This window comes from Cottoperca gobio, chromosome 6 (assembly GCF_900634415.1).
Source record: "Cottoperca gobio chromosome 6, fCotGob3.1, whole genome shotgun sequence".
Taxonomy (NCBI): domain Eukaryota; kingdom Metazoa; phylum Chordata; class Actinopteri; order Perciformes; family Bovichtidae; genus Cottoperca; species Cottoperca gobio.
The window spans coordinates 5,821,322-5,839,920 of NC_041360.1; the positions used below are offsets into that span (position 1 = coordinate 5,821,322).

At 39.3% G+C, this 18,599-nt stretch overlaps 1 protein-coding gene across 3 annotated transcripts in view; it reads right to left on the reverse strand.

Moving 5' to 3' along the window:
• Positions 1 to 736: 736 nt before the first annotated feature.
• gnao1a (guanine nucleotide binding protein (G protein), alpha activating activity polypeptide O, a) overlaps positions 737 to 18,599 on the reverse strand; it is an 87,636-nt gene continuing 69,773 nt past the window's right edge. The window contains exons 7-8 of one of the 3 annotated variants that reach the window (XM_029433300.1): positions 13,345 to 13,498; positions 737 to 3,627 (exon numbers count right to left, since the gene is read on the reverse strand). In XM_029433300.1, coding sequence (XP_029289160.1) covers positions 3,440 to 3,627; positions 13,345 to 13,498 — 342 coding nt within the window. In that variant the 3' untranslated portion in view covers positions 737 to 3,439. Of the gene's footprint in view, positions 3,628 to 6,212; positions 6,367 to 6,968; positions 12,133 to 13,344; positions 13,499 to 18,599 lie in introns of those variants that run through there. The other 2 variants (XM_029433298.1, XM_029433299.1) reach the window with 2 other exon arrangements.

An 18,599-nucleotide genomic window follows, 5' to 3' on the forward strand; every position in this document is an offset into this window, starting at 1 on the left:
AAGAGATCAACAACACTGTCTCATTTGTTGTCACAGTGTGAACCAGTAGAAGTCCTGAAGCTGGTTTTGTTTCAGTTATGGTGCTCATTTTATTTCCAGTTGTCGACAGTGTTTTACATTTCTGTGGGCAAGCTATTCACAGAGGTGTTATGCTTTTTGGTGCTAGCGAGCCGTCTGACTCGGCACTTTTCCAGGTGTTAAATTAAATATCCAAATGGGGACACTGACATCTGCTGATTTCAGAGAACTTACGTTTAATTTGCAGGTCTTTTTACACAGTAAATAAAAACTGTTGATATTTTAGTCTTCAGTCATTTTAACCTTTAGTCTCAGATTATATTGAACATTTTAATCAATCTAGTCTAGCCAAAATACACCTTGTTTCTTTCTCCCGAGCCCTGTTGTAGTAATTAACTTTAAGTCCACCCGACTGTGCTCAGTGTGTGCAGGAAACGGAACTGCTGCATTAAAACAAATGAAAACAAAGAGATTTTGGTAAAGTTAATAAAATGTTAACTACATTTTAGACTTTTTCAATCAACAATATTGCACATTGATATCGTCACAGTTACTGTTTATTGACGTCGGTGCCGTCTTTGTCTAGTGTTAGTTTTTGTAAATGAAATAATCCCAGATTGCTCGACGTATTGATTGGGACTGAACGTGCGACACCGCCTCAAAGCTGAAAGGTGAAAACAGACACAGTGATACAGAACGACTCGGAGGCAAGAAGAGATTTTTTTGTAGTCATGAAAACAGTGGCTTTTTAATGTAAACACTACATTCGATTGGTTTTTCCAGCACGGACATCCCACATGAAATAACAACCATTCACTAAAGAGGAGTAGAGGGAGAGAGAAGAGAGAAAAAGAAAGCTGCACAGAAAAAAAGCATTCACTGGGTAAAGAACAAAACAAAGAGGTAAAAATAAAAAAATAATGAAGGTAACAGGAACAGAATGCCAAAGGAACAGGTATATCATGTCATTATGCACAGTTGTTTTCTCTTTTCAAAACTAGAAATCAAGAAGGCAAGAAAGAGGTCAATATAGATCGATGAGGATAACAGAGATTAAGTATGAACAGATAACACATTTCCAAATCTACTTATTATGTGTGTGTGTTTGTGTGTGCAAGTGTGTGTGTGTGTGTGTGACGTGAGAACTGTGCTTTTCATTGTAGACCTGGAAGGTGTCAAACTGAAAAGAGACAGAAGAAGAAAGGAGCATGACTTTATACAGCGTTGATGTGTGAACATGCGGCGTCCCTAACTAGCGGACGCAGCGAGAAACGTGCTCTCCCCAAAAAAAGTGGTTCATTTTTTCTGAAATAATAAAAAATAGATATTGTTATAATATTATATTTAATTGTTCTGAGTCAGGCTAAGGTGAGGACACGGTTCTAATGCAGGGAAACAGGCAAAATGGTAAAAGGAGAGGGGGGGGGGGGCACAGTTCAGAGCATTACAACAACACAGGGTCAGTCTGAGACCGTCGTGGTTCCATATGAGCTCGCTGTCAAACTGGAACTCTTTGCAAAACATCTTTATTTAAAAAACGGAAATAAAGAGAAAAGAATGTTTCGTAGCTACAAAGCACAAGAAAGATTATCTTTTGAGAATATTACAGGATCATAATGATCGTTGTTGTAGTAATACCCTCGCTCGTCGGTCTTATTCATTCTTGTAGGTGTAGATTCTTCTTACTGTTACTGCAAGAATCCCACAATCTACACTTCTTCTTCCAAGCCTCACATGACCTTTCAACCCTTCAAAACTTTGACTCTCACTTTTTTTCCTATTTGACCCCAGCCCGTCCCATTCAGGACCCGATCATCGATCTCTCTCTGTTGCTGATGTCCGTCTTCTTAACTCTTTTTTTTTTTTTTCCGTCTTTTTTATTTATCTTTTGCAATTTTTATTAAAACAATTTTTAAAATTATTATCTCAACAGTATCTACGTGAAGCTTTTTTTGTTTTTCTGTTTTATGAATTAATTGGTCTCTTTATACAAAAGCTTGAGTAACTCATGCTATCTGTGTCAGGGCTTTAGGAGGAAGAGGAGAAGAGGAGGGAGGGTTAGGGGAGAGAAGGGTTGGAAAGAAAGGAGGAAATCAGGACGGCAGGGCGCCATGCAAAAAGAAAGATGGATGGAGAAAGTAAAGGCATGGTGGTGTGTAAATGAAGAGAGAGAGAGAGAGAGAGAGAGAGAGAGAGAGAGAGAGAGAGAGAGAGAGAGAGAGAGAGAGAGAGAGAGAGAGGCATGTGTAAGTCAGGCGATCAATCAATCAATAAATTAATCAACCATTATCAAACCAGGAGTGAGTTTCCTTACATGGAGAATGGTAGTAGGTCTAGAGGTTATAACAGTGTGGAAGGTAGAGTTATAACGTTGTGTACTTGCTTCTAAAAGCGTCGCTATCTACAGTACAGTACCTCTGTTACATGGCACTGAGAGGACATTTAGCACATTTCCTATTGGCTCTCAGGCTCGGCTACGACCGACGGCTGGCGAATGACTAAGGCCAGGTTTGGGAAACAGGAAGCCTCACTTCCTGTTGATGAAAACCGGATTGTGGGGAGTAGAATGATACAACTTAGTCAAAAAGAAAAAGAAAATTGACAAACATCTTAAATTGTCTTGGCTAATGTAAACAAAACACAAATGCCAAAATCGGTGTTGTCAGTTTCAGCAGGTCTCGAGAGTTTAAGGTTTTCGCCGACTTGTCTGGTGATCTTTAGTGCTATCGACATTTTCACACATTTCCGCAAAAATTGTTATTACATAATCACTACTATAGCAAAAAACTAACAAAATAATACACAAATAAAAGGTGTCAAGGTGAGGCAAAATGTGAATAAAATCAGTGTACGGACTGATACTCATGTAATAAATATACACACAATTAACACAAATAAAACAGAAGTCGTATTCATAGTAGTAATACAAAAAAAAGAAAATCTGCCAAAAAAAAAGTACAGGTTTTGTTTTTGTTAACAACAAAAGACACAGCTGAGAAAGAAAATTAGAGCAGGACGGGGAACGGAGGCTTTCATTGACTTTGTTCAAGAAGTTTTCCAGGCTGCAGGGTTTCGTGTTTTCTACTAAAACAAATTTGTTTGCTTGGCAGCGAGCCAAAAACATCAGGAGGAGAAGTCGGAGCGAGAAGAGAAGATACAAGAACTAAAAACATTATATATATATATTTTTTTTTATATATACGTATGCCTATTTTTTAAAATGATCCTCATTATTAATATGTACCTAGTTGCATTTTTCTTTCTTTTTTCTTTAAATAATCAGCAGAATCATCATCGTCATCATCATCATCATTTCCACAGCAGTGTCAAAGGAACAGGAACGAGGAGGGGGGAGGAGGACAGGAGGGGCGAGAGAGAAGAGGGGACAAAGGGGGAGGATATTACGGGTGTGTGGGCGTGCTCAGTACAAGCCACACCCTCGGAGGTTGTTGGCGATGATGATGTCGGTTACGGCGTCAAACACCACCTGGATGTTTCCTGTATCTGTGGCGCAGGTCATGTGACAGTAGATTTCTTTATTTGGAGAGCGATTCTTGCTCTCGAACTGTGCTTGGATGTAAGCTGCTGCGTCGTCGTAGGTGTTGGGTCCTGGAGAGAAGAGAGAAACATTGTAGATGAGACTATTCTCATATAATACAATTATTCAAATGACACTCCCGTCATACAAATGTTTTCAAGTAATCAAGTAGTACGTGTTCATTTTGGGTCTCTTCATACAAACCAGCATATGGAAAGAATTGATATATTTTATATTACATTGTTATCTTACTTATTGATAGCCTACAGTTTATTTTCAGTTAAGAATTCAGAAATGCACTGAAACCACCGCCCAGCTGTGGGTTAGTGGCCTATTTGAATTACAGTCATTTAAAAACGGTCATTCATCAGTAAATAGTGTCAGAATGAGCTTCTGATTTCAAACATCGCTATGAAAAGCAGGATCAGCGATTCTCCCAGTTTTGGACACACTGGACTGAAATGAATAATTAAGCAGACACGAAAACACTGCACACTTTGGGAACAGTGAAAAAGAAGTAAGGAAACCTTTTCACAACAGACACTTTCAGTTCCTAGCGTGCCTACCTGCTCTCACTGCTTATTAAACAAATGTCACAGATCGACTTCTGCTGCTGCTGACCACCTTCTGCCTGACATTTGAGCAAATATCATAAATCATAGCAAATACAGTATATATTTTCTAATATAATGTACAACATGGAGGACTGACAAGAGTTTGAAGGAAAGTTTTTCTTCTGCAACAGTCCAACAAACATCCACTATTTACAGAGCAGCTCTAATTAGATCAGTTCTCCTGTATAGCCCCGGGATCAGCCGGTCATCTGACTGCTCCGATTAGTCACAATCCCAGAAATATAGGAGTCAGACCATAGTCCATACCATTTCCACGATTTATGACACCAGTTTGATACCGCAGTGACAAACAAAAACAAAAGATCTTATGTAATCCCCTTGTTTAACGATATCTCTCTAATATCTATTTTATATTGAAAACATCTCCTTCAGACCACTTTTCTCGGCAAAAACTTAATTTTACAAGATTGAATTTGGAAAGAAATGGACGCATCAATAGTGAGTTTACTGCGTCCCAAACACAATTTCTATCGTCCCTGGGATGACATTAGTCTGTGTGGACATGTTCCAAGCTTTGAGTAATGTAGAGCAGGCTGTGCGGACCGATCAGGACCGAAACATTTCACTTGTATTTGGAAGAGGTGAAAGAAAAGGCCACAGAAGGTCAAATGAGACGCATTCAGCCTCTTGTACTTCAAAGAGTCTGGATGTCAATGCTCTGCTGCGTTGACTTTAGTCCTTTATCGCCCTGGTTCTGATTCATGAATCATAATACTTTTTTTCATTAGCTGGTTTACTTTTGTTGCACATTCGTCTCGGAGGCTTCTCGCAGTACGGCGAGATGGAACATGTCAGATGGACTTACTGTGATTATCAAGGCAGTTAGAAAATAAGTTAAGCATGAGAGACAGAAAGGAGTAGGATCAGCTGAGAGCGGCGTGTGTGAGAGAGAGCAGGAGACAGCTCTCACTTTCCATCTCCTCTCTCCTCTCTTCACGGCTGACCAAGCGTGACTGTCTGCTGCTCTCTGACTCACAATCTCTTCCTTTTCACTGCCACGGCTGCATCTGACTCTCACCTCCACGTGAAGAAGTCTGCCTCCCCCCTCCTCCCCCCTCCCTCTGTTTATCACTGTAAGTAACTCCTCATGTACTTCGCTCTTTTTAAACTGAGGGTCCACAGTTCTTCAAACAGGCAACATCAAACATTTTGTCATTTGGTTCAGGCTCACTCTCCTGCCAACACCTGATCATTCAAACTGACTCAACGCTGTAAACAGCTGCTGTGATTGGTCCTCCAGCTGCAGAGGTCCAATGCAGAACAAACTGACCTGCTGTATTGGAGGAGTTTTAGAAAGCTATTTCCCTTCTAAAATCACATTAATATCATGTCATTCATACTTTTACATCATGTCTTTTAACGAGTGTTCCTCTCGTTAACGCTGCTCGTAAATGCTAAAACACCTCACGACCCAAGCCCAGTTCTTGTGTCTGGCTTGCAACCTGCTGGGTTAGCTCTGAAGCTCTGACAGTTTGAAGACTGGTACCACTCTCATGTCCGTAAATATCAAGCTACAGCATAAAAACGGGACAAGGGAACAAGCTCAATGACCAACACATTACAACGCATTCATTAACATGTTATGTCTTCTATATTTAATCCCTACAAAATAATAGAGTGTTAAAATTACAATTTGTAGTTTTATGAGGGTCTCTTCTTTGTTATCAGGTTAATCAGTGAACTTTAGAAGTGTTAAGTTACCTTTGGACAAAGCCAGGCTAGCTGTTTCCCCCTGTTCCCAATCTTTATGCTAAGCTAGGCTAACCACCTACTGGCTCTAGCGAGACGACATTATCTAACGTACAGGCATGAGAGTGGTGTCAGTCTTGTTTTTGTCATTTTATACCCAAAGAAATGGATTAGTGGATGTACGGTATATCGGGCTGTTATTCTGTCCTAAATAATTGGATATATTGTGTTCTCTAAATCTTGTTGTGCACCTGTCACGCTTCGTTGCTGCTTACGTGTTTTGAGAGCGACGCACTCACGAAAACTGACAATTGTTTTCTCTTTTTTCCTACCTGTGTATTCGGGGAAGCAGATGCTGAGTGCAGACTTCTTGATCTTCTCTAAAAACAGATCCTTCTTGTTGAGGAAGAGGATGATGGAGGTGTCAATGAAGAACTTGTTGTTGCAGATCGAGTCAAACAGCATCAGAGACTCGTGCATGCGATTCTGCGGAGGAGAAGAAGAAGAGAGAAATGGATGGGAAAGATGGAAAAAAAGAATGAAAAGAAATAAGAGGAGAGGAAAGAGATGAGGGGGGTGGGGGGGAGGAAAGAAGGGAAAAGTTAAAGTTACCACCAATCTAAAAGAGAGACTGAGGAAAGAATATCAGGGCAGAGTTAAAACGTGACGCAAATGAGCCAAAGAACATGGCTTACTTTTACACAGAGAGAGAGATTAAGAACACACACCTCTCTCTCCCTTTCCAATTAAAATTTACAGACGTCAGGGGGATCAACATGGTCTGCACAATTATATTGCTTGTGCATCTTTAATTTGATTAAGTGCAACATTCTGAATACATATTATGCAGTCACACAAAGATCCTGTCTGAGGAGAGATTTCTTTTTCTCTCTCTCTCTCTCTCTCTCTCTCTCTCTCTCTCTCTCTCTCACACGAAATAATTTCCAATCAATAATCTCATTTTAGGAAAACACAGAATGGGGGAGGGGGAGAAAAAGGCAACAAACATCTTCAGCATTTCCATTTTAATATTCTGCAAATAAAAACACACACACAAAATAATTAGGACAGGAAAATAAACAGACATATAAAGTTACTCATGTGGTGCTTTATTGTCATTTCTCTTATGTATAAATACAACGTTCAATAAATTATCACAGCAGTGAGGGAGATACAGCAGATATATTTTACTTACAGAGCTCAGTAAAATACATCACACACACACACACACACACACACACACAGATGCAAATAAACAATAAGGAGGCGTGTAGATTTGGCTGTAGATGATCTGTACAGAATAGATTGGTTGGTATCGACAGAGGGGTTAAATGATGTGGACGTTTGAGGGCTAAAGGCTAAAAAAGCTGCAGCAGTAAGAGTTGACAGCATGATGAACGTGAGGACTTTTACCAGCTCATACTTTGCCTCCTTAATTCTACACAAGTTTACTACGACCACATGCCCTGCAGCTTTCTGAATCCTCTCCCAGTCCAGCAGAAGAGCAGGATCTCTCTGGCTCTGCAGAAGCTTAAGTGCTCATTTTATGGAGTGGGAACTGAACATATTATAAGACGACCCAGAAGCATTTACAGGCCAAACTAAACTTCTAAATTTGAAGCATAAATAAGTCAGCAGAAAGACACCACAGCTCATTTACATTTCCAAATTCAGCTCAAATCCTTCAGCTGGGGGATTTCAGAAATTGTTATGTTGCCTTGAATTGGCACAAGGCAACATAGCTGCTAACACTTCTTTTGTGCCACCACCTGCTGCCCAGAGGAACGAGGTCCTTTGTTACCTGAATGGAGCATAGATTGTATTATTGACATTCACCTAAAAATAAAATAAAAACAGTATTACCCGTACACCATCTCTAGCATGACTTCAGACTACATTACCCATAAACCTCTCCTTCACTGCAGCCTATAGGAGTCTATTATTGAAGTTGGACATAAACTACGTTACCCACTGTCCTCTCGGCCTCGCCGATGTCATTTCTCAGGGTTGTTTGGGGGGGGAGAGAGTTTTGGCTCGTGTAGGACTACAACTTTCTCATTGTATGTGTCCGTCCTCATCATAAAATGAGAGTTCAGTTTACTGAGGATGAAGCACAAGTCGAGTCTTTAATCAGACTTCTCTCCTGTGTTCTCCTCCAAACTGATCTCAGACTGTTATACCACAACTCATGTTAAATAAAAGGTGGTTGTGCTTACTTTTAATTGCACAGTAGGCATCTTTTGGTCCATTTACTATACATTCTGTTTACTGGTTTGATATACCGGGATTTAAAATGGCAAAACAATTCATTCCAATGAAAATAATGAGTATTTTGGTGAACATTGATACAAATATGGTGTTGATAGTGTCTGTAAAGTGATTTCAAAACTGTATAAAATTAGATTAACTAACAAATACTACACCATCTCTTTTAAGTATACTGTGTATGATGATGTTATGTGCATATAATATGCCACTAAAGAATCTGTAGAGCAGAAACATGGATACGTCTTGTCCTGTGCGTTGCCTGACGGTAACACAGGCATGAAAGAAGTTGGAAGACAAAGCTCGAACATTACGTTGCCATTGCTACCCCGAGGGCAAAAACTGATGTGGGCACATCCTTTCAGCTGCAGTGGAGCTTGCTAACTTACTGTGGATGAACATTTCCCCAGTTCCACAGCTCATGTCTACTGCCGGCTGCTCTTTAGGCGTTCAGGCTTAAAAATAGGAACATAAATGTATAAAAAGAAAAAACAAACATTTAGGTGACAGGTGTCTCCACTGCACCCTGCCCTGCACTAAGTGAGGTGATGATCAACAAAATTATTCATACACCAAATGCTGAATTAAACACACGCCGACAGTGGCGGAGCATTCAGGCGGACGGAACATTTCTGTCCTTTAATTGTGTGAAATATTTGTTCGGTTTCTTTGAGAATGACAAATAAAACCTATCTATACACAAAATGACCACTTATAAGTGAAGTGAAGAAGTGAGCTAATAGAAAGCTTTTATGTGGACATATTTGGACGTTATTGGATTTCAGGACACTTTCGATGTTTTATGTATTTCAAGTCGTATCTCCAAAAGGCAAAGATCATTTTACTTTGGCATCATGTAATAAATGTAAGAAGGCAGAGGAGAGGATTACAAACATAAAGCCTCCAGCACCAGCTCCATGTTTGGCAAAAAAACCCATCTGAGGCTCTTTGGTGTGACATGGTGGTAATATTTTGGCACGGGCAAGTAAGGTAATATTTTGAAGTCCCGTGGGTGTGTTTGTGCCTTCAGTGTGTATGTGTGTGTTGAGGGCCTATGTGTGGAAAGGGTAGACAGGTGCCTTCTGGGTAATTGATCCACAGATACTGACTCCACCACAACCCCACTATGGGCTGATGTTGTCTCCCACACACACACACACACACACACACACACACACACACACACACACACACACACACACACACACACACACAGACACACACACACACACACACACACAGATCAACAGTCTGAGGCAGCTGTCTAATGAGGGAAAGTTGGCACAGATGTGGTAGGAAGAGCCGATGACGTCATCTACCGGTTTAAAAAACAAAACAGAAACGCATCTTTGAGCAGAGGGTGGAGACACACCCTCGCAGTTTGATCGTGGAGAGAAGAGCGGAATGAAGCAAATGCCCTGCTCATAAATAAATAACGAAGCAGAGAGCACTCATACCAGTAAACCTGTAAACACACTCAGCTCAGTCAATTCAACAAAGTCCTGCAGACAAACAAAGCTCAGGTTCTACATGTAAACTGTAAAGAGAGAAGGCAGGAGCTGAGGATATTTTCCGGGTATTAAATGCATCTCTTTGGCTTTAATGTCGAGGCTCACATTTGAACTGTTCACACACATTACACACAGCACTTTTTACTTCCACTAAGCTTTGCACTACAGCAAACGACTGCTATCCAGCAGAAATGGAATTTGCTCGGCATAAACCTAAAACACAAGTCACAAGGTTGACATTCTAGTCCAAGAGGACTATATGTTCTCAACAGCACGCCATCTTTCAAAGCTCACCTTAAGGGAGAGATGGACAATAGGGATATTACACTGCGCAGGCCCACACAATGGATGCGGCCCCAAGGCCCTATAAAATCAATGCATCCTTTGAAGCATCATCTGAGAATTGTCTGGGCGAGTAAGAACACCTCCTCTTGCAGCTCTTCATTTAAAGTGATTTCATACTGGACCCATGAAGGCTGCAACATGAGAGCCTGGAAAATCAATCCTAAAATACGACCAGAGGTGACGTCCACAGGGATGAAGGGGGATGTCTGAATACATAGCAACTTCCTCGCTTCCTTTTACTTTTAAGGTAAAGGGTTAAAAAATTATAATATTGAACTCTTCTTACTTATTACAATTTTAATGAATTTATTCTATAGGGACCAAAAACTAAAAAAGACATAATGACGCTCTGCCTTAGCAACATGGAAACACACACTATAAGCAAATCTAATTATTCTAATGGAAATCTTTTTGATATTAAATGCAATCATAGTCGAAATTGGTACGATCGTTCATTGTGTCTTTTTCCCCCAGAAATGTTCAAATCTTACAGGAGCTTTAAGTTGGACACATTGGGACATCAGTTGGTTTATTAAATGGATTATCTGTTGTTCCCATTACATAATATTCTGAGTCCACTCTGATAATCCCTCAGGTTTTAAATGAGCCAAGCTTTAGACGCTGACGTGAGTCTCTATGTTTCTCTAAGGACAGGGCGAGATGAATGGAAACTGTCTTATTAATTAGTCCTACTTGTTGAATCTTTATGTTATGCAAGGCTTCACACCGTTTGATATGGAACTACAAAATCTGCAATATTAAACCAATGAATAAGACATTAATATAACTAAACATATTATTATGACTAAATAGAATACAAATCACTATGATAAAATACACAATATAATAATACAATTTGAAATGTATAAAAATGTTTATTAAATACTTAAACTTATTTTTTAAATGTCTCTTTGTTGACAGTATATTTATATTTCTCCCCCGCCCTCACATCATGTGGTCCAAGCCTCTTAGAAGGCACAGCAACAGCTACGAAATAAAAACATGTTTTATTGTGAAAGTAATATTAAATTCATAATAATGTATTAGGTTTGACTTCATCTAATAATTTCACAATGTTTGCTTCCTCTTTTTGCAGTTTTTATGATATCATAATGATTAAATACTGATTATTTTGGACACTCTGCAGCGCACCACATACATCAGCGCAAAACTGAAAAACTAAATGAAAACACATGCAGAATAAAGAAGCAAGCTTGCACCAAAGCTGTTTTGCACAAAATCAACAGAAATGTTTTCTGCTGATGACTTAGCATTTTCTTTAAATGTCCTCTTAGCAGGCTTTAAAATCTCAAGCACATAAAAAAGGTCTGAAGAGCACCTTTCAGACGTAAACTGAGAGTGAACTGAACTTAACCCTGATTAAGAATAGTTAAACAACATACACAGAAGTCTAAGGCAACAAAGTTCAAACGAAAAAGATTAGAGATATTTTGGAGTGCTTCCCATCATAACAGTTTGGTGCGCTGCTACTGGATCTCTAAGATGGCTGAAGTTAAGAAGCAACCGGTGTAGTTTTTTGAATAAGGCACTACTGTATGTACAAACAAGTCTCCGCCGTGAACACTGCATCACTGAAGCGATGACTGCAGGGATTGTGAAAGATTTAAGCAGCGCAAAAGATTCAACTAAATGCACAAAGTTACTGGAATTTACAGTTGGTTCTTTTTTTTAGAAGAACGTAAAAAAAAAGACAAATACATTAAAAGAAGTCTCAACCAACCATCCACTAATTCATGCATCGGGCCAATGGCCAGCCTTACGGTAAAGCAGTATGGTGACATCACAATCACAGCCCGTGCACACTATTTGCCTGGCTATATCATATGATGACATCACTGATATGGGACACATATCCTACGCGCTACAAACTGGTAAACACAAGTCAAACATCTTTCATCCATTGGCTGACATTTACTGAATCATCAGTACAGGCCACACCCCCGCAGGTTATTTGCTATGATGACATCAGTGACAGCATCAAAGACGAACTGGATGTTGTTGGTGTCTGTAGCGCAGGTCACATGGGAGTAGACCTCTTTGCTGGGTGACTTGTTCTTGCTCTCGTACTGACACTTAATGTAGTCTATTCCCTCCAAGTAAGTGTTTGGACCTGCGGAGAGAGGCACACACACAGAGATGACATATAGTGGGAGTCAGCTGTCGTCTTCTAGACCTTTATATCAGTGGACTATTCTACATTTCCTGTATCAGCACTACTTTCTGATACTTTATGAAAACATAACCTTTGCCTTTCTAGCTCAGCACACTCTGCTGACGGAGGGCTGTGATTACTGCCAACCAAGCTTTAATATATATGATACGTTGACTTTTTTGCACAAAATGGAAAGGTGATTTTGGACTGACAAATGGAACGTGATGGAAATAGTTCTGTCTTTGTTTGTGAATATCTCCAATGTGTCATAGTCTTTATACAGCAACACGACTGTGACAGAGATGAGGTCCCAGAGCCAAAAGGATGGAACCATTATTCATACTGTAAACTGATTTATTTGACCAAAAGGCCAAATGTACGCCCTTTTAGTTCAGGTCCATCATAAGTGAGAGTTCGTTCTGCTTGTCATGCAAACATTTGGCCTGCAGTGGATTCAATCGAGAGCTTTCTGTTATAACGCTGTTGGAATGAGTCCGATCGGAGTAACTTTTGCTCATAGTAACTACCATGCACTTGGCTCTTAGCCATTAGCAGCACTGTGGTTTGTCTGTCTGCTTCATCAGAATAGGCACGAGGTCTGGCCATGTAAAAGGATGAAGAGAGGAGAAGAAGAAGAGAGGGAACAGGTTTGGAATCCTAATTCTCTCTTTCTCACAGTCTGGCTGTTTTGGTCTCTCTCCAGCTTGCTTTCCCACAGTCTTGCTTTGTCTATTTTCCCCCCTCATTTTCTCACACTGGCTCTCCTGGCTTACTCACATTCTGTTGTTTTCCCGTTTGTTGTCTCATTTTCTCTTGTATCTAGCCCACTCAAGCTCCTCTCCTTCGGACCCCTGGTAACACGCCTGATTTCATTCACTGTTTCACTCAGTTACCTTTTTGACTTCTTTGTTTTGTTCCAGAGCCTATTTTATTTTTTCTGTTGCCATCAATCTTCTATTTCCCATTCTGTGTATTTGTGCTCCTCTCTATACAACATGTTGTATGCTGTACAACTTTCATCAGAGCAGATGTACTTTTTACAGATAACTTGTTTGCACTGAATAACTAGAATTCTACGTCAGCACCCACAGAGCCTCCTAGTGTCCACACAGTTATACAGTATATGTGAACTAGTAAAATAATATCCCTGTCGAGTGCATGCATATGTACCAGTGTACTCGGGGAAGCAGATGGACAGTGGTGACTTGATGATCTTCCTTTCAAACAGGTCCTTCTTGTTGAGGAAGAGGATGATGGAGGTTTCGTTAAACCACTTGTTGTTACAGATGGAATCAAACAGCTTCAGCGACTCGTGCATGCGGTTCTGTAGAAGAGATGTTAGCAAAGGGTTAAATGGTATAAGTATACAGAATTTGTGCAAATGGCTTCAGAAAACACAAACAAAGAACACACACTGCATACATACCGTTGAAACACAAAGAGGAACTGAGTAATAAAAAAATGAGAAAGCAGAACAGAAGTACTGAGGAGTTCCTCTTGCCTACGGACACAGCATTTCCTGCTGCATGTTAAGTGTGTATTTTTGTGTGTGTGCATGTGTGTTTCAACACATTAGTAATAGCAATTATTAGTAAGCTGGATGTTGCAGCCGAGTTAAACAAAGCCATGCTCTTTTAGCTTTTAGGCTGCAAACTGCTAACTGTATGTAACCACGAATCAATGATAACTTAAAGGTTCCCTTCGGAGTGTTTGACCACTGGGGGCACTGCAGAGCAATACTTTGAAAAGAAGCTTTCTGTCTGGAGTTTATCAGATATTCTGCAGCATTTGCTTGAGGACATAACCTGCTCACAGTGAGCAAGGGTTTATGTTTATTGTGCAGCAGGCAGCAACAGAGGTGATGAATTATAAACGTTGCAGTATACCAACGAAGAAAACAAAGGGCTGAAGTGAGGGATGCACGTTTAAATGAGCTTTACAAATAATTTCTGAGGTAGAAAATTTAACATGTTTCTTAGGCTGGAAACACACAATGCACTTGGGTGAGAAATGTTAAATCTAAAACACAATGAAAACTCCACAGGGTATATAAATAATAAATGCTATGTTAAAAATAAGATTTAAGGCATAGATGCAAACACTGTTAAATTAGCACCTAAAATGCAGCTAAAACAAAGCAGGAGAACTTTCAAAAAATGATGATTAATACATTAAAGATTAAGTACATTTTAGGATGTTAGTAGATGATGGGATTTCTGTCTGTCTAGATGGAGCTGTTTGCCCTGGTAAAATGCTTTGTTAGCAAAAGTGCTTCATAAATCAGTGTACCTTGACTCAGTCTCACCAGAATCCACTGTTCTGTTTGCTAGTGAGGTCTGTACAAGGCGAAAACAAACTAACTGTTGGCATTACTTTGAAGTGCTCTTGCGAATAAATAAAAAATGTAAAAACACTTATCAGACAAGAAACCTATCTATACTGCATGTAAAAGTGCTAAGTGACGAAAACATATACAACTCTGATTCTTTTTAGGAATGAGTTGAAAGCAGTTTCTCATCTGGTTATGATGCCGTATCGTCTAGTTTAGGACAGGGGAGGGAAGAAAAGGTGACTGACGGGGCCCATCAACCAATCAGAATAGAGGAAAGTAGAAATGTGGCATATTACTGTAGATTTAAGCAATACAGCACAAGGACAGAAGAAAGGATGTTTAACTATTTAGAGCAATAATTTAGAAAAATAACAAAGTGATCAGACAGAGAAAGAGACATAGATAGATAGATAGATAGATAGATAGATAGATAGATAGATAGATAGATAGATAGATAGATAGATAGATAGATAGATAGATAGATAGATAGATAGATATATAGATATATGGATGGATATATAGATGGATAGATAGATGGATGGATAGATAGATAGATAGATAGATAGATAGATAGATAGATAGATAGATAGATAGATAGATAGATAGATAGATAGATAGATAGATAGATAGATAGATAGATAGATAGATAGATGGATAGATGGATAGATGGATAGATGGATAGATATATAGATAGATAGATAGATGGATAGATATATGGATGGTTGGTTGGATAGATAGATATATAGATAAATAAATGGATAGATGGTTGGATAGATATATGGATGGTTGGATAGATAGATAGATAGATAGATAGATAGATAGATAGACAGATAGATAGATAGATAGATAGATAGATAGATAGATAGATAGATAGATAGATAGATAGATAGATAGATAGATAGATAGATAGATAGATAGATAGATAGATAGATAGATAGATAGATATAGTTGAATAACTAAAAACAAAGCTGTGCAAAGAAATAGACACACAGACATTTCAATGCCTTGGTTCACAAACAGAAAGAGGCACTGCTTCCAACTCATGGTAAGTGTATCAACCTATTGGGAGGTTTCATACCTGTCTGTGGGTGGAGCATCTGTAGAAGATCTGACTGCTGATTGGTTAGAGAGGACAGTCGATGGCGAGAGTGACAGGAGGAGTGGAAGGAGCCAGAGATGCTGCAGGACGGAGCTTAGAGCAGGAACAGAAAATGCAAGGGACCCGCTTACCCACCCACGTCCTACTTCCTTTACGACACCCGTTTACCCCGAACACACACACACAGTACGCACATACACAGCCCTAGTGCTGAAAAGAAAGTGTTTAGAGGCAGGAGGACAGGACTTTATCCAGACAGTGTTCACCCAGAGAAGATGTCATTGTGTAGTCTGTGTGTGTGTTTGTCTGAAACAAGACAAGCAGAGGCAGAGGAAAACACGATGCAAGCAGTTCTTCAATAGAAAGAAGGGATTTACGAAGCGGAAGCAGTATGTGTTGTACTGCATGCGTGCGTTTTTGTTTCCATACAGCACTCAGAAGTTTACATGGAGATATACAGTGAAGGCATGTAGCATGGGGCCAGTGAGGTGGGCTTTTACCTCTTCAAACATACCATACCATGTCATACAGGTTGTGCGAATGATAGGGTATCGGCTGGTCTTGAAAAGTCTTAAAAAGCATTATATTCAGCTTCCTCAACAAAAACAAAAGAACCCTCAGAAGGTATAAAAAGTCTTTAATCTACACGTCTGGACTATTTTCTCTTGCCCGCCATAGGCAGTAATGTTGGTTATAAAATGTTTTTCTATCCGACTGTTGGAAGATATTATACAGCAAAAAACTGATAGTGGAATTGTTTTTTGTGACAGTAGATTGTGCATGCAGGTGGGGGTTCTGTCGTTTCAGTCAGCACCATCACAATTGTGGCTGCTTCAGCTACAGTAGCTAATGAAGTCATCGACTCCTACAGTGTCAATTTTAGCAAAGACTTTATTAAATGAATCGTTTTTCATTGGTTAATACATTCATCCATTTCCAGGTCACATTAATTTAAATCATTATATCATTAGGAATTATTGTTATAAACAGCTTGGAAGTAGTTACAAATGTGATATAACAATCACCGGTTTCACAATCACACTTCGGACAGTATAATTGTGAAAGCAGTATTAAAATGTGGTATTAAAAACAATTCTAAATATGACCTTGTGAACCCTGCAAACAACAGAAAAAGGTCATTAGAGTTATTTTCCTGATCTGTTCTCTTAAGTACTGTCTTATCAATAATTTGGTTCACAAAAACTATTTCTTGGTTTTACTTGATGTTCAAATATAAATGTCACCATCTATGACTTTTCTATTGCTCTGCTAGTAGTCACACGGCTTTAGGGATATTCAATAACCTCTTTCAGCTCACCCATGACAACTGTGTCACATGTCTCGACATACTGGAAATGACCTTGTTACACATATACAGTATGTAGGCTAAGATTTTATGTTAAATGAAGCCTCTGAAATAGGCCTAATAATAATAAATACCTAATAAACATACAGTATGAATTGTGTATGCATTATCTTACGTTGTAAGAGGCAGATGTAGAAAGAAAGGAAAAATGTACCTATATAATGTTAACCCGTGTCCAGACAGGATTAGTGTTGTGGGAACAAGCTGAACTCACAGCACATTAGTGATTTTAATGAACTGCCCAAACTGGAGATATGTATTATTTTATCACTCCCATTACTAAAGAGGGGGTGTTGTTATCTTTGCTGTCTGATTGTAGAATATCTTTCCTGCACACTGCCCGTACTTTCTGAATCACATGCCATGAATGTGTCTGGTAGCGGAACTGACAGAGGATGTGGGCGCTCGCCGAAAAACCTTTGGTTATTTGTCTGGTAATTATACCTCCCACACTAATGTTTGCTCTTCAATAATAACACGTAATGTTGATCAGAACAATGTCTCTAAAACAACAACAACAGACTTGCTATTAATGTTGTCTGAACAGATATAAATCTGTCATGTTTAATGCTTTAATGCGGATTGGTACTTGTTTTGCTGCACCCATTTTGCCACACATTGGCATACATTCTTCTATTTGAACGTATTTCAGCGGTGGGCTGTGCTGGTGGAAAGATCATAGTGGCCACATCATCATGGTAAACAGCCCCTTAAATAAAAAACATCCCTACAGTCCGATCTATTGAGGAATTGTCAGAGGAGAAATTTGTATCATTTTCTCTTTTAAAAATGGATTGAGTCTGAAAAATACACCATTGCTCTTAGGGATGAAAATGATGTTTACTATTAATGATGTACACAGTGGAGACATTTTCTGCAATCAAACATGATCGCAGTTGTACTCAAAATATCACCATAACCTTGAATTGCCAACATTTGGATCTGCAAGAACAAACAAAAAACACTGCACTCCAATTAAATGGAGACAGATGAGCAGCACACACACTAGAAGCAGTTTGTGAGTGTGTGCTATGATGGATATTTCCCCTCTTCATCTGATGCTTGTTTGATGCTCCCAGCTCACAGGGAGGCTTGATGACATCAGTATAACTATAGCAGCTACCGAGCACATTTTCCTAGCCTGGGATCCTCTGAGGATAAACTTCAGGCTTTATAAATAGCAGTGAGCACCGTGCATTCAAATCAGCTCATTTGTTTTAGATTACATACATCGTCTTTACATGCCAGGGTGTGGCCTTTTGTTGAGCGCATGAGCTCCTCCACTGTAACTGTGTTTTACCTTTCTCAGAGCCTTAATCTAACCCAATAACAGATAGGTCTACAGAAGTCTTTTGATTTGCCACTGCAGCAGCCTTAAAGTACAAACACTGACTGCTTTTCAATGTGAAAAAAGGTTTTTATTTCCCAATAATGTTCTATACTCACCTGATTCTCTATATCACATTACACGTTGGTGTCATTTTTATTCAACTTGAATACGAGTACGTCATTTTCTTTTAGAGCAATCTAATAAACGTAAGATACCGTTCGTGTCCTTCCCATAATTTCAAACAAGTCATTTGATTTGACTAGAATTCAACTTGGTTGGTCAATGCAGCGTAGAAGGA